This window comes from Aotus nancymaae, unplaced genomic scaffold, assembly GCF_030222135.1.
Source record: "Aotus nancymaae isolate 86718 unplaced genomic scaffold, 86718_ANA_hifiasm-v0.15.2.pri h1tg000003l, whole genome shotgun sequence".
Classification (NCBI taxonomy): Eukaryota; Metazoa; Chordata; class Mammalia; order Primates; family Aotidae; genus Aotus; species Aotus nancymaae.
In genome coordinates this window covers 52,854,137-52,878,338 of record NW_026988414.1, presented here as the reverse complement: position 1 = coordinate 52,878,338, position 24,202 = coordinate 52,854,137, and the positions used below count along the sequence as shown (strand labels likewise).

Sequence of the window (24,202 nt, the reverse complement as noted above, 5' to 3'; positions counted from 1 at the left end):
TCATTACAGAGGAGAGCAGATAGAGGCCCAATAGGAAGAAATAGCCTTCTTGAGATCATATGGCCATTTAGTAATAGAGATCAGAACCCAGGTCTAGTAACACTGGAAGTACTTGAGGAATGGCCTGACATTTCTGGGTTTGTAGCACTGTTTTCACATCTGCCCCAGATTTAGCCCCCATAGAAGCAAATCTTAACCCTGCCCCCATCCTCCTACAGGCCTGTGAGCACCCAAAACTGCTGGTCTGAGGCCTGCAGCGTACACTGGAGGGTCAGCCTGTGGACCCTGTGCACGGCTACCTGTGGCAACTACGGCTTCCAGTCTCGGCGTGTGGAGTGTGTGCATGCCCGCACCAACAAGGCAGTGCCTGAGCACCTGTGCTCCTGGGGGCCCCGGCCCGCCAACTGGCAGCGCTGCAACATCACCCCATGTGAAAACAGTATGTTCCAACCCCAAAGAACCTTCTGCAAATCCCCCACAGGTCATCTGGTGCAGAGAGCGGTCCCTGGGACCGAGCCTGAGCGTAGGGCATGGGGTCAGTTTCTCCAGGGATTGTGAGCTGGTGGTAGAGTTGAGCATTTTCAGTGGGGTGCATGGGTGTGTGCAGAGATGTGTGTATAGGCATGGCAGGGTGTGCCCCAAGGGCTTCCACGATCTCCATCCTGGCCCTGAGAAAGCCAGGTGCTGTTGGCCAAGTCCTGGAGGAAATCAGCCTCCAGCTCCCCTGCGATCGGTCTGGCTGGTGCCCACAGGGGTTGACTAAGCAACAACTCTCAGGGGCCAGACTACTAAACAGAAAGCACTGTTAACACTGAAGGAGCACGGAGTGCCTCAGACAGCTCTGCACCCATCACAGCTTCTCATCCAACATAGACCTGCTGACTGCCTCCCTCCCAGCCCCACGGGCATCCACTAGAACTTTCCAGAAGCCCCCAGCCTTGGGATTTGATACTGACTTCCCTCCCTCCTCCTCATCCCAATACTGTCATTTGTATTCCAGTTGAGAAGGAGTCTATTTTCTTTTCTTTCTCTGTACCCAAATTGGAGGTACTTACCCATCAGAAAGAAGGCATAGAAAGTAAAAACCTAATGTAGCCATGCAGTTTCCTCCCAAACCAGGCCTCACGGAGCAAGAAATTCCCAACACTAAGGCAGATGCCGTGTAGGCAAATAGCCCACTTCTTTTTCCACACTGGGGGATGGATGATGTTTGTGCTCTGGGGTAGTGGTAACCATGTTTGCGTCAGTGCCTCAGCGTGCTCAGAGAGAACCAATATCCAACACATTTAGTTAAGACTTACCAAACCAAGTCAGCACAGTATTTAAGACCATCTAGTCTGTGCCAGCACTGAACTGGAATGACCTGGGGCTGTGTTTAAGACATGGTGGGCAGAAGGAAGAGGGAGTGTAGAGCACGTCAAATTAATAAAGCTTAACAGAGGAAGTAGGTCCAAGTGCCTGGGGATGGGGGCATCCAACGCAAGCCTCGCTTACACCCTCCTGCAAAGTGGGGCAGAATGCAGTCCTGGGAACCAGCTTAAGGAGGAGAGCCATTTACTTAAAATGCCAGAACCCATGGGAAAAGGCAAGTTTGCCTAGGAGGTGAGGCGATCCCCTAGGACAGGGAGAGAACAGGCACCTTCAGGAATGTAGAGGGAGCTACAGAAAAGAAGCAGACAGCCCAGGGAGGGGCCCCATCATTCAGCCAGACTGCCGCAGGCTGGTGCCACCGCCACTGCTGGCAGCCTTGGGGAGCAGGCGGCTGAGCTCTGTCAGAGTGAGGCTGGAAAAGAGCGGCCAAGCCAGACCCCAAGATGTACCCTAGTGGCCGAAACACCTGGCTACATATCGCAGTGGCTGAATTTATTAGCCTCCGTTTCACATCTCTTTTCTGTCCCCTCTCCCTACCCTGTCCTCCTTTCCCAGTGGAGTGCAGAGACACCACCAGGTACTGTGAGAAGGTGAAACAGCTGAAACTCTGCCAACTCAGCCAGTTTAAATCTCGCTGCTGTGGAACTTGTGGCAAAGCGTGAAGACAGGGCAGGGGAAGAACTCCACCCTGGCCACACAAAGGACTCACGCAACCACCTCGGACAGAACCTAAGCTTTCTTCATTTTATTTATTTATTTCCCCTCCCCACCCCACACACACCCTTCCAACCTCCTGCACCCTCAAGCATGAGGACGTCCACATGTTTTCCCTTTCAATTAGCTGGAGGGCAGGATGTTGGGAAAGGAGAGAACAGATGTCTAAAGGAGGTTGCAGAGTGGGCCAGGAAGACAGCGGGGGCTCCCTTGAAGAGCTTCCTCCCTCCCAAACCTGGGTCTCAGACCCAGGAAGAGGCAGAAACAGCCCCTGGGGACAGCAGGGATCCCGAGGTTTGTAGCCTGTTGATGCAAACATTGGACAAACACCTGTGTCTTTCCTAGAAACGCACTATCAGAAATGCAGGAGTGTGCTGCTCCTTTGTCTCCTCTTTCTCCATCTGTCCCTTTAGTCATGGTTAGGACAAACGAGGATGGGAAGGGGACACCACGCAGAGGCAGAAACTAGCCCAGAACTCAGTTATTCCAGTGGTGGGGTGCAGAGAGAGGAGAACTCAAATCACCAATAGGGAGAGGTAAAAAAGGAATCAATCCAAGCAGGCCTAAGGCTCACAATGTTGCAGAAATACATAAGGGAGGAGAGGGGAGGGACAGAAGCAAACAGGTGAGCAGGGGTGTCCAGTCTGCATGAGGCTCACGGACAGGCTCTGATCCCATGCATGCACACGTGCTGAGAGCCCTGTTGGCCACGACAGAGCACCGCGCTGCATGGGAGTCCCCACTCTCCTGCCTGTGCTGCTGCGGCAAAGCCAGCGAGAGGTGCATCTGGCCGTGCAGTAAGGCCACGCTGGCACCTGTTTATCTAATCAGGAGTCCTCCAGCCCTGCACTAACTGCTGCTGTGGGCCAGGGCCATTTTGAGCATGAATGGGCCAGGCTTTCTGCCTTCTAGGACTTTTGCTGCTCCACTAAAGGGCCAGGGACAAGGGTCAATTTGTCAACATCAACCCATTAATCACTTTGCCAGAGAGTATCTGCCAGGTTTTCAGGTTGTAGCAGCCTCTTCATTCCACAGCTGGCCAGGGACCAGGGGTGGGATGGTGAGTTTATGAATGCCTGCGATACACCCTCCCTCTCCCATCTACCACCCTGGGGACTGCAGGCCCTCCCACAGCACAGTGAGACCTGCTGCATGTAGTATTTATCTAGCAAGGCAGGGCGGGGTAGGCAGCACCCTGGCAAAGCAGCTCATCCACTGCAGCCATACTCTTCAGCTGTGGTGAGGCAGCTGGAGCAAAGTCAAGCAGCAAAATGAACACCCTGGGACTCCTTGGCAAAATGCTCATTAAGCCGAGCAGCTTTGGCCAAGTAATTTTTGCCTCTTTTCCCCACTAGTGGCCTCAGTTTAGGAGCAAGGGTGGCCAGAGTCACTTACCCTCAGATAAGCCTCCCCTCATGAAATGCCATTCACTCCGGGGCTTGACATTAGGGCTGCATTTTCCAGCCAGCCTGGAAGTAAAATGTGAGGGGAAGACAGTATTAATCTGTGTCCCCCCACCCCAGTGAGCTGTGGACAGTTAAGTTGGGTCTCTTTCTTCCTCACCACAAAAATAGGCTCTAAGAAATCATGTTACTAAAAATCAGTGTAATGTCTGTTTAAAATAAAAGAGAATGTTTTCTATGTCTGTATATCTTTTGTGAATATTAGGATTTCTTGTATTAAAAAGTGTAATGTTAATAATTGTACATTGTCATCCAGAAAACTCTTGGGGGGACTTTATTAACTTTCTGCAGTTGTGTTCCTGTAAACTTGGTAATGATTATTATATTTTTTCCTATTTTTTAATAGAACCTGGTGTTTAACTCTGGATCCATTCACTGTGTACAGGATGTGTTGTAAAAACTAATATGGGATGCTATGGCAGTAAGAGGGGATTTATTTGTGGCACAATAGTTCATGGAATGATGAAGACAAATTCCATACTACTACTAATGTGGTTAATTATTTCTAGTTCAATAGCGATTGAAATCAGTGGTCACTATTTACATTTCCTAACAGCAAGCAGCCTCCAGCTCCGTGTTGGGTTGAAGCAGTTGGCAGTGGGTCTCAGTGAGCTGGCAGAGCCTAGGTTTGGGTGGGAAGCAGAGTGCTCCTTGCATGAGATGAATGTACATTTAATGTTTGTTCTGTGAATTACAACTCAGCAGCACCACAAGACTATGAAGGCTGCTGGCTAATGTGGAAGGAGGCACTTTCTCCTCTAAAACACAAAACTGTATTTATATTTTTTGTACAGATAATACAGCTTATTTATTTAAATCTTCTCGTCTGAGTCTCTATTAAACTCAGCCTTCCCCTGGTGGTTGATGCAGGGAGTGAGAGAAGTCCCTGTCAGTTGGGTGGTTCCCAGCAAGTTATTTGTGTCTGGCTGAAGTGTAAGGATTGCAGTTTTCACCTTTACACGGGAAGCTGGGGGCCCATGCCTGGAAGCGCTAGCTCTATAAATAAACCCAAAGAAGCTGTGTTTGTAGACGTGCACACGTTCAGGCTGGGGGCAGTGGAATGACAGTCATCTCACTGACAGCCCTTTGTGGTGGGACGATGGGAGCCACAATACCTTCAGGAAGTGAAGCAAACAGGGGCATCTCTTGGGAGAGATGCAGACTTGGGTGTGAAATCTTCCTCACTCATCAGGCTTCCTGCCAACAGAGACATGTACAGTATGAGGCAGCTGCACGGTGAAAGTTTGGATGTATGCTATTAATAAAGACTTACACTTACAGATCACAGCTACATTTAATCCTCACATCAACCCTCTGATTATCTCCATTTACATATGGGAAAATAGCAGGGCAAAGAAGCCCAAGGTCACCCAGCTGGTGGAACTAGGATTCAAAGTCAGGCAGTCCTACTCTAGCCGAAGACTGGACTTGACCCACCATGCTGCCTCCTGCCCCGCTGCCTGCAACTGCTGTGCCACAGCCACCTTAGGCATGCACGCCCTTCTCCCCTACTGCTTTCAGGTTGGTCGGTGACAGTAACAGGACATTTTACTGAAATGGTCGCTTTCTCCTGCCCTAAAGGCAGTTCTTTTACCATGATGGCACTTCTAGATCCCTATTTTTAAAGCATTTTAATAAAAACAGCTACCGTAGGAAGTGCAGGGGGTGAAACGGGGAAGCACACCTGTAGAGCTCTTCATAAACAGGCCCTAGTGAAAGGGCAGCATGTTGCCAGGCCCAGAAGATGTCCACACAGGGACCACAGTGAGAGATGCTCCAGAGGACCCATGGCCTGAACGCCAAACTCCAGCTGGTTTTCCAGCAGCTTGCCACAGCACATCACAGTCCTGTTAAACAGTGTGAAAATACAGCAGAAAGCTCTTCTTGAAATCAGTTATTTTTTTAAGCTTTAGGTTTTGCTTTAAAGAAAAAGCCAGTGCTAGAACTATAAATATTCACATACCAACAACCAAACAATGTCCTACAGAGGCCCCATGGCAGGAGGAAGGAGCTGGAAATGCCAGAGCAAAAATCAGTAAAGCTGAAATGGTGGGAAGGGCTCAAATGCAATGTATGGAAATTTTTCCAGCCAAAAACATAGAGTCCTTGTTTGGCCTCAAAGATTTCCAGGAAATTCCCAGTCCCATTAAGATCAGAGTGGTCAACAGTCACCGAAGCTCATTCATGCCTCAGTTTCTTCGTCCTCCAAGAGCATACCTCATTGGGTAGGACTGTGTGAAAACAATTAGTTAATTCATGTTGAATCGCTTGAACCCAGGAGACAGAGGTTACAGTAAGCCAAGATCATGCCACTACACTCCAGCCTGGGCAACAGAGCAAGACTCCATCTCAAAAAAGGAAAAAGGAAAAAAAAAGGCAGGGGTATCTGACACATCGACGAAGCACTTATTCAATGTTAATTGCTATTATCGTCAGCATCATCTAAGTTACCGTGGAAGAAACAGGGAGATGAAGGGCAGAGCTCGTAGAATTTTTGCTATTTTACATCATTTCCCATTGTCAGCTTTGAAAGACTCCCCAGTGTTTTCATTTTTAATTGAGAAGGAAATCAACTGCTCCTCCAAAGCTCAATGCTACACAATAGCCAGGCGCAGCAGCTCACACCTATAATCTCAGCATTTTGGAAGGCCACAGCAGGAAGATCCCTTGAGGAGTCTGAGACCAGCCTGGACATGGCAAAACCATGTATCTACAAAAAAATTTTTAATTACCTAGCATGGTGGCTCACACCCGTAGTCCCTAGCTTCTTAAGAACCCTGAAGCTCGAGGCTACCCTGAGCTGTGGCCAGCCTACTGCACTCCAGCCTGGGTGACAGAGTTAGACTCTATCTCAAAAAAAAAAAAAAAAAACTACACAATAGCATAAACAAGAAAGATATCAATGAACCAAGTTCTGTGTCTTGGAAGAAAACCTATCAGTCGATGTATCCAACTCAAAGACTCACCAAAAAACTGACAAAATTCCAGAAATACTACTTCCCAGGACAAATGTTATAATTCCAATGTACTGCCTAGTCTCAACTCAAAGTACCCAAATGTACATATAACTACCATTTCCTTCAAGTAACTAAAAATCATGAAGAGAGATTTATTCATGAGCAAATATACAAGTAAAAGCTAAAATTAAGGATATTTCACTTGAAAGTGGTTGAGTTTCTCATAAATAACATGCAGTTATCCCCTCACTTCATCCTGCAAATAAACCCAAAGAAATAATCCACCTTTATTAAGGGTTTTCAGCTAAAATGAGACAAGTTAGATCTCAATAATCTGTAAGCGGGGTTCCCAAAAGAAGTCAAAGCCATCTACAAAGGGTCAGAAAATGGTGGCGTAAAGGATGGAGCATGGGGAAGAAACCTAGTGAAAACTGACCTGTGAGGTGAATTAACCCAGGGAAGAATAAATCAGGAAACAAAATAAGACATAACTCCCCTTTGCTCTTATCACTCCGTGTTCCTCCTTTTGTTCAGTAAACCAACTCAAAGACTTCAGGATTCAGACTCAGTCTGCACTGAATGTGAATCAAATCAGAGAAGGTTATCTACCCACATCATATACTGCCAATTGGGACAATATTGACATTGATTGATTTAAAGCCTTGAAGTAAAGACTTGAATACCCAATGAATTCAACAATCCTCCAAGTTTAACCTCAAATGAATGTCTGCTCCCCACCCTCCCAGTTCACTTGGAGATGCTTTTACAAATCAAGTGTGTATGAGCTTGTCAGAGACTGTTCTCTTTGGCTGAATCTCAGCCTATTCATAGCACCCCAAGATTTTAAACTGTTTTGTTGCCACCTCAAAACTGAAAGGCAGATAATGATAATCAAGCCTTTGCCAAAACAAGAGGGCTACCGCCTTACTTGTCAACTCGAGTTTTACAACTTCACTCAGATTCTGTGAAACACCTGGTCCCAACCAACCACGTGTCACGGCTCTGATAACACAATATACAGATGTCGCTCACCTCTGTGTTTTCAAAAGGCAAAATCCATCTCCAACTCAGGATTTCCCAGGCTGCCCCTAAAAATATGGTTTATGTGTGTGTAAACAGAAATTAAATGTGAGGTTTTATGTGAGTGAGGAAAAAGCAGACAGTCAGGAATGGTTCTCCTGCCGAACGTAAATAATGTTTGTTTAAGCAGAATGCCTAGGAGAGCCTGAGAGTTTGCATGGTCAGCATTCAGACCAGAAAGCATGCCTGGGAAGCCTGCCTCCCCCCCCCCGGGTCTTCATGATGGCCAGGGTGGACTTTGTTACAAATCCTGTGAAACATACCAGACAAGCTGTGAACAACTTAGTTACCAGGTGAGCAAGTTGAGGAAACCTCTAATGGTGAAGGCCAGGGGTGTGGAGATAAAGTGTGTCATGGGCTTGGTTTTCTTCCCCTAAGCCCTCATCATCATGTTTTAAATAACAGTGGAAGGGCCAGGAAATGGCTTGCCTGAGGCTAGTGAAGAATGACAAAATTGTTTTTCAGTCACCCACCTACAGACAATCCCTGCATTACAATGATTTTACTTACAGTTTCTCAACTTTACACAATGGTGCAAAAACAATACACATTCAGTACACTTATTCACTGACAATGGCCTATGTCCAGATAAACTCATCAGAAATTTAAAATACTGTAAGTCAGAAATACACTTTTGATTTCTGATATTTTTTACTTATAATGGGTTTATCAGACATAACTTGATTGTTGAGGAACATCTGGGTTCTGTCTCATGGCTGGAGGTCCGCATGTCTCAGTGCTGGAGCACAGGGCAAGTGCCAGGCAAGCACTCCTGAGCTGAGTTTCTTCAGCCTGAACAGACCCCTCCCTGCTTGAGTGAAGAGATTCAAGGTAACCCCATAAAAGCAGGCCCCCATAACCTGAATCTTCTGCAACCCTTTGCACGGTGAGAGTTTGCCTTCGTACTTGGCAAAGTACGAAGCTAGGATGGAAAACAAAGTCCTCATCAAACCCTGGTGGTCCTCGCTCGACCCTTCCCTTACCAGATGAGCCCCCATCCCTTCTTATCTCATCTCCTTCTTCCTCATTTCTTTTTCCATCACTTATCTTTCCTTTTCCTCAGAGTTTAACACACTTTGCTAAGCACCAGCTCTGGGTTCCAAGGACACAGGGGTGAGAGCCTAGTCCCTGCTTTAAGGGAGCTCACAGTCTAACTGGGAAGCAGACACATCGCACAGCAAATGACAGTGTGTCCTACCACAGTTATGAAGTCCAAGTTCTGAGGAATCTCCAGCTCTTCTCCCTCATTTGGCTCCTTCCACAGTCAGCACTCAGTGATTGCTCTCTTTAGTCCTAATCCTCTCTCACTGGGGCATTTGCAAAGGTCTCCTAACTGGATTCTTTAAATCTACTCTGGTCTCTTCCAATCCACTTTCCACACAATAGCTAAAACTATTGTTATATTGCCTGTAAAACTTCATTTCTGCCTTCATTTCATTATTTATCCAGTAGTCATTCAGGAGTAGGTTGTTCAGTTTCCACGTAGTTGTGTGGTTTTGAGTGAGTTTCTTAATCCTGAATTATAATTCGATTGCACTGTGATCTAAGAGACTGTTTGTTATGATTTCCATTCTATTGCATTTGCTGAGGAGTGATTTACTTCTAAGTATGTGGTCAATTTTAGAGTAAGTGCAATGTGGTGCTGAGAAGAATGTATATTCTGTGGATTTGGGGTGGAGAGTTCTGTAAATGTCTATTAGGTCTGCTTGATCCAGATTTGAGTTCAAGTCCTGGATATCCTTGTTAATTTTCTGTCTTGTTGATCTGTCTAATATTGACAGTGGAGTGTTAAAGTCTCCCACTGTTATTGCATGGGAGTCCAAGTCTCTTTGTAGGTCCTTAAAAACTTGCTTTATGTACATGAGTGCTCCTGTATTGGGTGCATATATATTTAGGATAGTTAGCTCTTCTTGCCACATTGATCCCTTTACCATTATGTAATGCCCTTCTTTGTCTCTTTTGATCTTTGTTAGTTTAAAGTCTGTTTTATCAGAGACTAGGATTCCAATCCCTGCTTTTTTTCTCTCTCTCTCTCCATTTGCTTGGAAAATCTTCCTCCATCCCTTTATTTTGAGCCTACATGTGTCTGCATGTGAGATGGGTCTCCTGAATACAGCACACTGATGGGTCTTGACTCTATCGAATTTGCCAGTCTATGTTCTTTTGACTGGGGCATTTAGCCCATTTACATTTAACTTCAGTATAAACTGATATGTATGTAAAAAATTAACTTAAATTTGTACTCTAGGGACTGTTAGATAACATTTAAAATACCCAATCATAAATCCACCCTCCAGAAGTGACCACAGCAAGTACTTCAAGTATTATTATCTAAATCTGCACTAGCAGGTTCATTAATCATATAACATTTATTAGTCACATAGTAGTAAACTGCTGTGTTTGAGGACTGGAGAGAATAAACAAATATGACCTTATACAGATAATCTGAGAATCCAGCTACTATCATCTGAATGTGCCCCCACTCCATTCCAAAATTCAGATGTTGACAATGTGGTGGTATTAAGACGTGAGGCATTTAAGAGGCACTTAGGTCATGAGGGCTCCTCCTCCCATGAATGGGATTAGGTTCCCTAAAGAGACTTCACAGAGGGAGCTCATTTCCTTTCTGCCCTTCCACCTTCTGTCATGTGAGGACACACCATTCCTCTTTTCTGGAGGATGCAGCATCAAAGACTCCACCTTGGAAGCAGAGAGTAGTCCTCACTGGCACCTTAATCTTGAACTTTCCAGCCTCCAGAACTGTGAGAAATAAATTTCTGTTCTTTATAAACTTCCCAGTTCGTGGTACTCCTGACAGCACAAATCAACTAAAACACCAGCAAACCCAGGAGCCTGATGATCCAAGTCTAGTGTTGTCCTTGGTTCTGTGCATCCAACTCTGTTTGCCTGATCTGAATAGGTAAGTTTTTGGCTAATCTTACTTTAGGAACATTCACCTTAGAGTAACTAAGCATTTATCAGGGTGCCTAGGGTTGAACAATAGGACTTACTTAAGTTCAAGGAGTAGATTATACAAGTACTTTGGACCAGTTTGCTAGCATTTATGCCCATGCCAGAATTTGGTCTGAGACTTGTTTTCACTGTAACACACCATCTCAGGTACTGAGGCTGTGTGGGTGGAGACACAGCCTCAGCCTCTCATGGATGGGAGCTGCCCATCTATACCATGATAACTTGGGAACTGTTGATCAACAAAAATGGCTTAAATCAGTTCACAAAGGGACTTTCTCAAAGCATGGTTTGAGTTATACCAGTTCTCTGCTTTAAAATCTTTATACCTTCCCACTCTTGTTAGGATAAGGACTGAATGCCTTAAAATATCCTGAAGCATCTTACAACAGCCCAGCCTCATTTATGGCCACTCTCTCTGGGTGACTGGCCTCAGTTCCATGAAGTCTCCATTCTCCTTTTGCTATCATTAGAAATGAGCCATGGATTAGCAACCACCACACCCACCACCATCTGCTCCTGTTAAATCAGGGAAGGGCAAATGCAGAGGCTATGAGATGCTTGTTAAAGTGTTTTAAATATTGATCAATTATACAACTCTTTTCCCCATCGCCTTGCAGCAAAGGCAGAGAGCAGGGCCTCTCCATCTTTGACAGCCTTGAGAGTTGGATGAATGGACTGATGGATGGATGGATGGATGGATGGATAGATGGATGGATAAAAGGAAGGAAGGAAGAGGTATGGTCAATGCTATGAGAGGGCATCCTATCCATCCCATGACCAGAGCTAAGTCAGCTGCAAGGGGTTGTGGAGGAGGAAGTAGGCAGATCTAGGAGGGGGCAGCTTATATGGCAAGACATATGGAGGGAGAAGGCAGGGTTCCTGAGTCCCCACCTACCACACAGGGAACTTGCTGGATAAGTAGAGAAAATGAATGCCTGGAAGCGGCTGAAGAGCAGCTGGGGGCCATCTGGGTGGGCTTCCTGGGAGGTGCCCTGGGACAAGAGAATGTTACAGCAACTGGCCCAGGACTCTGAAAGAAGGGTTACACAGGCTAGAAAAGGGCACTGTGATAGTCTCAAGTCAGGCAGGCTCCTGGAGCCCACGGAAAAGGTAGGAGTCTCATGGAATCTTCATGAGCTTCTTAACCTAGAAGAGAAATTTTCCTTAAATACCATCATTTAGAGGAAAACGTGGTTGGAGATCTAAGATGGCCGATTAGAAGCAGCTCAGGATTGCAGCTCCCAGTGAAAGCACAGAGGGTGAGTGGACGCCGCATTTCCAGATGGATTTTTATTGCCCACAGACCAGGAGATTCTCAGGCAGCGGAGCCCCATGGGTCACCAGCGTGGCTGTTCTGGCCGGCACGGCTGTTTTGCCGGCACCCCAGCATGGCAGTTCTCCGTACAAAATACACTGATCTGGGTGCCCTTTTAGCTGGCAATTGGAGATCTGGGAAGGCAGAGTCACCCATTCATCTGATTAAAAAGGGGACTGAAACAGGGAGCCAGGCCAGTAGATTCCCAGGCAAAAAAAAAGCGCCACGAATCGCAGCACCACTGTTTCAGCCAGCGCAGTGGGTCGCCACACAGGAAATCACACAGATCCTAACACCTTTTCAACAGGCGACTGGAACACCTGGGAGTGAGTCGACCGTTCAACTAAAAAAAAAAAAGACTCCGACGCAGGGAGCCAGGTGATCAGGCTCAGCTGGTCCCACCCCCACAAAAACAACAGCAATTGGAAACGCTCTGGGTTGAGAGTTTCACAGCAAACACAGCTGAACCCAGGATGGTCCAGCTCTGTGGGGGAGGGTTGTCGGCCATTACTGAGGCACTCCACCACTACGGAGGTGGTCTGCCATTGCTGAGGCAGCCCGCCATTGCCGAGGCAACCCACCATTACAGAGAGAGTCCACCATTACAAAGGTGGACCACCATGGCCAAGGCAGTTCTAACCACACCCATATAAACAGAACTGCAGGGAAGTTCACACGGCAGCTGGGCAGAGCCCCCAGGAGCTCAGCAAAGCCTCTGCAGGCAGTGACTAGGCTGCCTCCTTGCTGGGCAGGGCAGCCCTGAAAAAAAGGCAGCAGCACAATGGAAACTCATAAATAAAGCCCTAACTCCCCAGGACAGAACACCTGGGGAAAAAAACGGGTTTATGAGTTCTGCTGCAGCAGACTTAAACGTACCTGCCCAGCAGTCTCAATGAACAATGGAACTCACAGCTCAACACCTGAGCTCCTATAAAGGACAGACTGTCTCCTCAAGCAGCTCCCTGACCCCCATATATCCAAAGAGTCACCTTATAAAGGAGAGCTCAGACTGACATTTGGTGGGTATCCTTCTGGGACAAAGATAGCAGAAGAAGAAACTGGTAGCAACCCTTAGTGTTCTGCAGTTGCTGCACGTGATACCCAGGCAAGCAGGGCCTGGAGTAGACCTCAGCAGTCCTATAGCAGAGGGGCCAGACTGTTAGAAGGAAAACTAAGAAACAGAAATAACTTCATCATCAACAAACTGGACGTCCACTCAGAGACCCAATCTGAAAGTCAGCAATTACAAAGACAACAGGTGGATAAATCCACAAAGATGGGAAGAAACCAGCGCAAAAAGGATGAAAACACCCGAAACCAGAACACCTCTCCTCCTACAAGGGATCACAACTCCTCACCAGCAAGGGAATAAGGCTGGATGGAGAATGAGTGTGATGAAATGACAGAATCAGGCTTCAGAAGCTGGGTAACAAGAAACTTCTCTGAGCTAACAGAACATGTTCTAAACCAATGCAAAGAAACTAAGAACCTTGAAAAAAGATTTGACGAAATGCTAACAAGAATGGACAACTTATAGAGGAATATAAGTAAATTGATGGAGCTGAAAAACACAACAAGAGAACTTCATGAAGCATGCACAAGTTTCAACAGCCGAAATGACCAAGCAGAAGAAAGGATATCAGAGGTCGAAGATCAACTCAATGAAATAAAATGAGAAGGCAAGATTAGAGAAAAAAGGGTAAAAAGGAATGAACAAAGTCTCCAAGAAATATGGGACTATGTGAAAAGACCTAATCTATGTTTGATAGGTGTACCTGAATGTGACAAAGAGAATGAATCCAAGCTGGAAAATACTCTTCAGGATATTATCCAGGAAAACTTCCCCAACCTAGCAAGGCAGGCCAATATTCAAGTCCAGGAAATACAGAGGACACCACAAAGATATTCCTCAAGAAGAGCAACCCCAAGGCACATAATCATCAGATTCACCAGGGTTGAAATGCAAGAAAAAAATGCTAAGGGCAGCCAGAGAGAAAGGTCGGGTTATCCACAAAGAGAAGCCCATCAGACTCACAGCTGATCTCTCAGCAGAAACCCTACAAGCCAGAAGAGAGTGGGGGCTGATATTCAACATCCTTAAAGAAAAGAACTTTGAACCCAGAATTTCATATCCAGCCAAACTAAGCTTCATAAGTGAAGGAAAAATAAAATCCTTTGTGAACAAGCAAGTACTCAGAGATTTCATCACCACTAGGCCTGCTTTACAAGAGTTCCTGAAAGAGGCACTACACATAGAAAAGAACAACCAGTACCAGCTACTCCAAAAACATACCAAATGGTAAAGAGCATCAACACAATGAAGAATCTGCATCAACTAATGGTCAAAAACAAACAGCCAGCTAGCATCAAAATGGCAGTATCAAATTCACACATAACAATATTAACCCTAAATGTAAATGGACTAAATGCCACAATCAAAAGACACAGACTGGCAAATTGGATAAAAAGCCAAAACCCATTGGTATGCTGTATCCAGGAAACCCATCTCACATGCAAGGATACACAAAGGCTCAAAATAAGGGTATGGAGGAAGATTTACCAAGCAAATCCAGAGCAAAAAAAAAGCAGGAGTTACAATTCTCGTCTCTGATAAAATAGACTTTCAAGCAACAAAGATCAAAAGAGACAAAGAAGGACATTATATAATGATAAAAGGATCAATGCAACAAGAAGAGCTGACGATCCTAAATATATATGCACCCAATACAGGAGCACCCAATTACATAAGGCAAGTTCTTAATGACTTACAAAGAGACTTAGACTCCCACACAATAATAGTGGGAGACTTTAATACCCCATTGTCAATATTAGACAGATCAACCAAACAGAAAATTAACTAGGATATCCAGGACTTGAACTCAGACCTGGACCAAGCAAACCTAATAGACATTTACAGAACTCTCCACCCCAAATCCACAGACTATACATTCTTCTCAGCACCACATCACACCTACTCTAAAATTGACCACATAATTGGAAGTAAATCACTCCTCAGCAAATGCAAAAGAACGGAAACCATAACAAACAGTCTCTCAGACCACAGTGCAATCAAGTTAGAACTCAGAATTCAGAAACTAACTCAGAACCGCACAGCTTCATGGAAACTGAACAACTTTCTCTTGAATGTTGACTGGATAAACAATGAAATGAAGGCAGAAATAAAGATGTTCTTCGAAACCAATGAGAACGAAGACACAACATACCAAAATCTCTGGGACACATTTAAAGCACTCTCTAGAAGAAAATAGATAGCAATAAGTGCCCATATGAGAAGCAAGGAGAGATCTAAAATTGACACCCTATCGTCAAAATAGAAAGAGCTAGAAGAGCAAGATCAAAAAAACTCAAAACCTAGCAGAAGACAAGAAATAACTAAGATCAGAGCAGAACTGAAGGAGATAGAGATACAAAAAACCCTTCAAAAAATCAGTAAATCCAGGAGGTGGTTTTTTGAAAAGATCAACAAAATAGACCACTAGCCAGATTAATAAAAAAGAAAAGAGAGAATAACCAATTAGATGCAATAAAAAAACGATAAAGGGGATATCACCACAGATTCCACAGAAATTCAAACCATCCTCAGAGATTATTACAAACAACTCTATGCACATAAACTAGTAAACCTGGAAGAAATGGATAAATTCCTGGACACTTGCCTCCTCCCAAGCCTAAACCAGGAAGAAGTCGAAACCCTGAATAGACCAATAACAAGGTGTGAAATTGAGGCAGCAATTAAGAGCCTACCACCCAACAAAAACCCAGGTCCAGATGAGTTCACAACCAAATTCTGCCAGATATACAAAGAGAAGCTGGTACCATTCCTTCTGGAACTATTCCAAATAATCCAAAAAGAGGGAATCCTTCCCAAGTCATTTTATGAGACCAACATCACCCTGATACCAAAACCCAGCAGAGACTCAGCAAGAAAAGAAAATTTCAGGCCAATATCCATGATGAACATAGATGCAAAAATCTTCAATAAAATACTGGCAAGCCGACTGCAACGGCACATCAAAAAGCTTATCCACCATGATCAAGTAGGATTCATCCTGGGGATGCAAGGCTGGTTCAACATACGCAAGTCTATAAATGTAATTCACCACATAAACAGAATGAAAGACAAAAACCACATGATTATCTCAATTGATGCAGAGAAGGCCTTCGACAAAATTCAACAGCCCTTTATGCTAAAAACCCTCAATAAACTAGGTATCGACGGAACGTATCTCAAAATAACAAAAGCTATTTACGACAAACCAACAGCCAATATCATACTGAATGGGCAAAAACTGGAAGCATTCCCTTTGAAATCTGGCACTAGACAAGGATGCCCTCTCTCACCACTCCTATTCAATATAGTACTGGAAGTTCTAGCCAGAGCAATCAGGCAAGAAAAAGAAATAAAGGGTATTCAATTAGGAAAGGAGGAAGTCAAATTGTCTCTATTTGCAGACGACATGATTGTATATCTAGAAGACCCCATCGTCTCAGCCCAAAATCTCCTGAAACTGAAAAGCAACTTCAGCAAAGTCTCAGGATACAAAATCAATGTGCAAAAATCACAAGCATTCCTATACACCGATAACAGACTTAAAGAAGTCAAATCAAGAACAAATTGCCATTCACAATTGCTACAAAGAGAATAAAATACCTAGGAAAACAACTAACAAGGAACATAAAGGACCTCTTCAAAGAGAACTACAAACCACTGCTCAGTGAAATAAGAGAGGACACAAACAGATGGAGAAACATTCCATGTTCATGGTTAGGAAGAATCAATATCGTGAAAATGGCCATACTGTCCAAAGTAATTTACAGATTCAATGCTATCCCCATCAAGCTACCAATGACCTTCTTCACAGAACTGGAAAAAGCCACCTTAAACTTCATATGGAACCAATAGAGAGCCCACATAGCCAAGTCAATTCTAACCAAAAAGAACAAAGCGGGAGGCATCACACTACCGGACTTCAAACTATACTACAAGGCTACAGTAATCAAAACAGCATGGTAGGGCCGGGTGCGGTGGCTCACGCCTGTAATCCCAGCACTTTGGGAGGTCAAGGCGGGTGGATCACGAGGTCAAGAGATCGAGACCATCCAGTCAACATGGTGAAACCCCGTCTCTACTAAAAATACAACAAATTAGCTGGGCTTGGTGGTGCATGCCTGTAATCCCAGCTACTCAGGAGGCTGAGGCAGGAGAATTGCCTGAACCCAGGAGGCGGAGGTTGCGGTGAGCCGAGATCGTGCCATTGCACTCCAGCCTGGGTAACAAGAGCGAAACTCCGTCTCAAAAAAAAAAAAAAAAACAGAGATAGACCAATGGAACGGAACAGAGGCCTTTGGAGGGAACACAACATATCTACAACCATCCGATCTTTGACAAACCTGACAAAAACAAGCAATGGAGAAAGGATTCCCTGTTTAATAAATGGTGTTGGGAAAACTGGCTCGCCATGTGCAGAAAGCAGAAACTGGACCCCTTCCTGACACCTTACACTAAAATTAACTCCAGATGGATTAAGACTTAAAAATAAGACCTAACACCATAAAAACACTAGAAGAAAATCTAGGCAAAACCATTCAGGACATAGGCGTAGGCAAGGACTTCTTGACCAAAACACCAAAAGCATTGGCAACAAAAGCCAAAATAGACAAATGGGACCTAATCAAACTCCACAGCTTCTGCATGGCAAAAGAAACAGTCATTAGAGTGAATCAGCAACCAACAGAATGGGAAAAAATTTTTGCAGTTTACCCATCTGACAAAGGGCTGATATCCAGAATTTACAACGAACTAAAACAGATTTACAAGAAAAAACAAACAAGCCCATTCAAAAGTGGGGGAAGGATATGAACAGACACTTTACAAAAGAAGACATACATGAGGCCAATAAACATATGAAAAAATGCTCATCATCACTGATCATTAGAGAAATGCAAATCAAAACTACATTGAGATACCATCTCACACCAGTTAGAATGGTGATCATTAAAAAATCTGGAGACAACAGATGCTGGAGAGGATGTGGAGAAATAGGAACACTTTTACACTGTTGGTGGGAGTGTAAATTAGTTCAACCATTGTGGAAAACAGTGTGGCGATTCCTCAAGGGCCTAGTAATAGAAATTCCATCTGACCCAGCAATCCCATTACTGGGTATATATCCAAAGGATTATAAATCATTCTACTATAAGGACACATGCACACGAATGTTCATTGTAGCACAGTTTACAATAGCAAAGACCTGGAACCAACCCAAATGCCCATCGATGATAGACTGGACAGGGAAAATGTGGCACATATACACCATGGAATATTATGCAGCCATCGAAAACGATGAGTTCATGTCCTTTGTAGGGACATGGATGAACCTGGAAACCATCATTCTCAGCAAACTGACACAAGAACAGAAAATCAAACACCGCATGTTCTAACTCATAGGCGGGTGTTGAACTATGAGAACACATGGACATAGGGAGGGGAGCACTATACACTGGGGTCTGTCGGGGAGAAATAAGGGAGGGACAGCGGGGGGTGGGGAGTTGCGGAGAGAGAGCATGGGGAGAAATGCCAGATATAGGTGAAGGGGAGGAAGGCAGCAAATCACACTGCCACGTGTGTACCTATGCAACAATCTTGCATGTTCTTCACATGTACCCCAAAACCTAAAATACAATTTAAAAAAAAAGGAAAACGTGGCAATTAAAAATAAAAATACCATCATTTGAGGTTTTATAAGACAAACTCCAAGATGTGACTATATGTTACCAAATCACAAGAAAATACATTTTTCCTTGATGTATCCAAAGGAATTGTCTTCTAGAGTGAAGAGAATCCAATCTAAAGTGATTAACTGTTTTATACTAAGAGCTTAAACATTTAAAGATCTCTTCAAATAACCAGCTCCTGGCTGTAATCATTCCTTTTTATAGATTAGTCTTGTAAATAAACGTCATGTAAAGAAAAGCCCCATTGGAATCTAGTCAACATTTTTATGTCTGTGTTCCCAGAAGCAATTATTGCATAGGTCTGAATGCTAACTCTGTACTAGGTACAGTGGAGGATCTCTCTCTCTCTCTCTCTCTGTCTCTCTCTGTCTCTCTCTCTCTCTCTCTCTCTCTCACACACACACACACACACACACACACACACACACACAGTTACTGTTCCCAAAGATTTTTCAACCTATTTCTTAGGTCATACACCTGTAAACTGCATGCCCCTTTAAAAGTATTCCAAAATTCATTCTTTTCTCTCAATCTGAATGAAGAGATTATTCTTGCATCTCTCTAGCACTCCCCTTCTTCCAAGTTACCATTCAAAAACTACTGTCCACAAGGTTTGTTTTACAAAACTCATTTCCTCTAATCCCCGGAGGAATCCTGTGAGGACTCTGCCAAGTTGTTCGACCTCTCTGAGCGTCAGTTGCCCACCTGGAAAGGCAGGAGTAACAAGAGAGGGGTTGTGTGGATTGAATGAGATGGGATGTGCTGGTGCTTTTAGAACTCAAAGGGGCTTTACACAGGAGATACTCGCGTGAGTCCATTGTCCATCATAAATGAACTTTCCCAGGCCCCCTGTGTCCTGCACTTTGGCTGTACCATAACCTCTCATTTATCAAGAAGCCAAGCAATCTAAACTGTCAAAGACCAGCATATTTTAACATTCAGAGCTGACCCCAAGATGCTACAGGATCCAACGAGATTTTCGAATCATAAAAGATAGATTGAACTACATGTTTGCAGGGCATATGTATTTTATTGTATTCTAAACTTATTTGAAAAATTTATGATGAGTACTTGGCAGTACTTCTCCATGTGTGTTCCAACAGCTTTTACACAATAAAAGGGCTCTATCGTCAGAGCTGAAAAATGTTGCTTCTTCCTGCTTAATATTCATCCCTCCCTTCCCTGGAAACTACACCTCGATATTCCTTTGGGGACCCACCCCACCCGTTTAGCCCTCATGCAGTTCATGTAGTTCACACGAGATTGACCCCACACATACACACTGCTTCATCCAGGGGTGGACCCCAATTCAAGCCTGGATGATTGGTATTTTCTATTGCTACATTGATCAGCTCAGGGATCAGCATAAAACTCAAGTCGGGCAAGACTCCATTCAGGGATTTTGGACACGATTCAGTGGTTTCAGGATACTGGAACCACTGGTAAGCAGAGGCCCTTTTCTTTCCGTTGGAATTGCCAGCTAAAAGGATGTTGTAAGGCCAGTGTAAGAGGGCAATGTAGAAGAAAACAAAGCCAAAAGCTAAAGGCCAAGACCTCATCACATCACTGGAGCCCCTGGTTCCAACTATGCCTAAAGTCAACAGAGAAAGCCCTAGACTGCTCAACTGCCTGAACCAATAAATTCTCTTTTTTGCTTAAACACTTGTAATTGCAAGAATGCTGATTCATAAGCTGGGTTATACGAAGTTAAACAAGGCTTCTTTACTACAGGGCTTCACAGAGCTTTCCAAATATTAACATGCATTACTAATCTCCAACAGGGAGATATAATATACAGCACTCCCCAAACTTATATGTCCAATGATTTTTTTTTTTTGGAAGACCATATCATAGGGCTTGTATTCCATAGAAAACACCTTGGGAAAGGCTAATACATATTACCTATAGGTTAACCGAATATTAAAATACTACAAATCCCTATTCCCTTATTAGTCTAGATAAATGAGACAAATGGGAATTCATTTATCCAACACTGTTGATGTATTTTTCCAGACTTTAAAAATGTATGTATATAATTTTTTATTCTTTTTTACTAAATTGGGGTCATAAGCACAAACCATGGTATTTTTTCCAGACTTAATAAAATATGTGTATATATACAGTCTTTTTTTTATTATTATACTGGGATCATAATTTCTGAGCTGCTACACTTTCAAGTTCTGTATTTTAAAATATTTTGGGCCTCTAGCCTCACTGCCAAACTATCAGCTGTCACTCCGCTTCATTTAAATGTATCTACCTGTAGCAGCAGCCCCTAGTACTCTGCTGTGAGCTAGTAAACCGAATGAAAGAAACTCACTGGAACTGTGTGTTTAAAAACAAAAGTCTGGGGGCAGGCAATGCGCTGAGAGTGAGACCCAGGGTAGGGGAATGTACTGAGCGGAGTACCTAAGTTTCTGTACATGAAATCTATGTCGATGTATCGATGATTTTGGCAACTTAAAAGCCACTTATTTCCAGATTTCTGCCTTGGTTTTGGACAGCTAAAGTTTCCAAATAACTGACCTTCGAAAATGGGAATTGTTACACTACTTAGCCAAGAAGAGAACCACTCCAACTTGACAGTAAGAACTGAACTCTGCTTAGGAACTTTAAAATGAAAAGTTCTTTTTTTAAAGGCCAGGAGCATCCCTAGTCAAAAAATTCCATTTCTTTCTAAGTCATCCATTGGCACAGAAGTCAAATTTCAGTCATTTTTCAGGCATTTTTTTCTGCCTGTAACTCTCAAGTCACTGATTGCCTGTTTAAAGGGTATTTGCAGGCTCCCCTGTTTTATGATCTTATAATAAAATAGATGGGGATTTGGGACAACAGGGAGGTAATTAAACTCCCTTCTTGTCATTGAAAGTATAGCCTTGGCCCTAAGCAGGTAGGCAGTGGCAGAGGCAGGCAGGCTGGCTGGTCTGAGCAACAAGGTCCATGAAAATCAGTGTTAGATTCAATCACAGCAGTGGAAACTCCTGAGTCTTTTTCATTTGCATCAAGCTGGGTTTGCAGCCATACTTAGAGGCTTGACAAGGAAAATGCATCAAGGTTTCTCTTCTAAGTATCCAAGGATCCAGAGGCTTCCAGGACCAGGGCACTTGCAGTCCAGTAGTGTGGCTGAAAGAGGGGCCCAGCCCAGCATTGCCCTGATGCTTTTTCCAGACTCCAGAGCACATGTTCTGGAAGGGTCACAGGCTCCTGGGCTACTGTTGCACCCTCAAAGTGGGGAGGAGCCAAGCACCTGCTCAGACAGCCATGTGCAATTCTGAACCTGCTCTGCCAAAGAAAACACCCCTGTCTGCCCCAACTCCAGCATTTACACTCAGAAAGGCCTCTGTCTTCCCACTTCGAGGGCTGCTGACCAGATGTGGACCTGGGTGAAGGCAGGCCAGGTCTGAGGATCCAGGGGGCCATTAATCCAAAATTGTGCACACCCCCACCTGCTCCACCTACTTCCTCTTGACAACCGCACAGCTAAAAAGCACTTTTAGAGGAAATGGATCCCTCAGTTCATCTTCTTAACAAGGCATTTTGGAAAGCTTTTTTCTGCAGATCTCATTGCCCTGAGGCAGTTAGCTCCACTCCTGGTCTTAAAAGCAGAAAAAGGAGAAGGAGGGATTCATTTCTCAATATCTATGTCACTTCATTTCAATTTTAGATATATAATAAAAAGGCAGACAGAAGTCACACACAAAAGCAAAACCAGAAGACGGGACAGGTAGTGCTGGCTCCACCAGCTCGGACCCCAGCCAGGACTGTTGCCCCTGACATCAGAACTGGGCTGTGATGTCTGCTCAGCTGTCCCTGGTCTACTGGTGCTATCTGAGAGGGTGTGGAGGTAGACAGCTGGGGCAGGGGATGGAGGTGGGAGAGCACAGCCTCCGGGAATGGCTTGGGGTTCAGAGGTTAGCGACCCCTGCCAGGGTTCCCTTCACCCACATACACTAGTTATCCTGGTGCTTATTCTACTCCAGTTTTGCCCTTCTGCCCAGTCAAGGCCAAAGTCACCCTCCAGGTATGCTTTGCAGTGGAGAAGACTCCAGTGAAAGCCCATGAGTGCTTTACCCGCTTCAACTGGCTCTAGGCCAGGTCTAGCAATGGTCTGCCTGGCTGTGCTTACCCCTTCCCACCCATCACTCACACAACACTAAACCACAGTAGAGGCATAATGAAATATAAAATGCCATTAAGAAGAAAATGGGAGGAAAGTCCTCAAAGGACAAGGGATTTCAAGAAATCTGAAGAGACAGGAGGTACATGCAAACATAGAAGAGGAAGCCACAGCCCAGAATGAACACACTGCCAGGGAGCTGGAGCCGCAGGAAGTGGGGTCTGCAGACACAAGCTGGCAGGTCTCAGGATTCGAAATGACAGGCACCACAAAGGGCAGGGTAGCAAGTGGTGCTATAAACAGGGGCATCACTAACAAGGGACCTATCCTTCCCCATCCTCCAACCACTGCCCAGCACAAGAGCTTGAAGCCAGACCAGAAAAGGAGGCTCATCTTTACAGATATCAATTACTAAGAAAATGCAGCAAGCAGAAGAATAAAGAGAACTTTAAGCTGATTTGGTGCTATATTCAGACCTTAATGGGACAGAGGGTTGGAAAGCGAATTCCTGATCCCCCCAAAATGAGGGCAAAATACCAGAATCTTCACCCACACAGGTGGCCCCCTGTGTAACGTGAACCAAAGGACAAGCCCTACCCTGGTGACCTAGCCTGCTGACAGGATGGCAGACCTGCCCACAGCCTGAGGCAGTCAAATAACACCATCTTAGAAGGACTGCATGGCCAACAGACGCCCCTGGCCACCATACTCTAAACCAGTGGACCACTTCCAGCCAGCCCAGGGCTTCCACACAGACAAAGCCCACTGTTCGCAGCCAATCAACCTCACTGGGAGAATCTCCTTTCCTCTGACAGAATAGAGTTTGCCATCCTTCAGCTATAAAAGCCCTACTCTCATTTTTCTCCCCAGAACCTACTCGATTCTGCATTGAAACAGCTTTCCTGCATAGCCATAAAACTTTTTTGCCTCGTGTTCTATTATATTAATATCTTTGACCTCTAGGTATTTCTATTTCATGACACGCTTAAAGTTTTGGGAACCCTGGGCTAGGGTAGGTGATTAAGCTCCCACTTCATTCTCCTAAGTGGAAAATACGCAATATAAGCACGTGCACACATTTTTGAGAGAAGACAACATGTTTGAAGGGTTCCATTGTCATATTTGTTGAACGAGATCATACCAGGTACAGGGCAGTGTGCGCACATGTGTGCATGTCCGTTCATCACAGAGCCTTTTACCAGCAAACTCAGTATGAAAGCCCAACACACAGACCTGCTAAGAAGGTGCTTGGATGAGAACTGAGGAGGAAACCAGGGCCCCATCTGCTCAGCTCCTCTTTCCTCATGGCCCAGTTACTCTCTGAACCCAGATTTCCAGGGACACTTAGCAACCCTGACACAAAACAACTAAAGAATAATTTACCTGAATGAGGAAAAAAAGCCTATTTTTACTTTGTAAAATATGTACAATAAAAAAATGAGCAATGATCCTTACC

At 44.5% G+C, this 24,202-nt stretch overlaps 1 protein-coding gene across 1 annotated transcript in view; it reads left to right on the top strand.

Annotated features, from left to right (window-relative positions):
• Positions 1-4,365, top strand: part of ADAMTSL1 (ADAMTS like 1) — a 433,007-nt gene extending 428,642 nt beyond the window's left edge. The window contains exons 28-29 of the mRNA XM_021675321.2: positions 219-439; positions 1,927-4,365. Of these exons, the coding sequence (XP_021530996.2) occupies positions 219-439; positions 1,927-2,033 (328 nt within the window). The 3' untranslated portion in view covers positions 2,034-4,365. The remainder of the gene's footprint in view (positions 1-218; positions 440-1,926) is intronic.
• Positions 4,366-24,202: the final 19,837 nt, after the last annotated feature.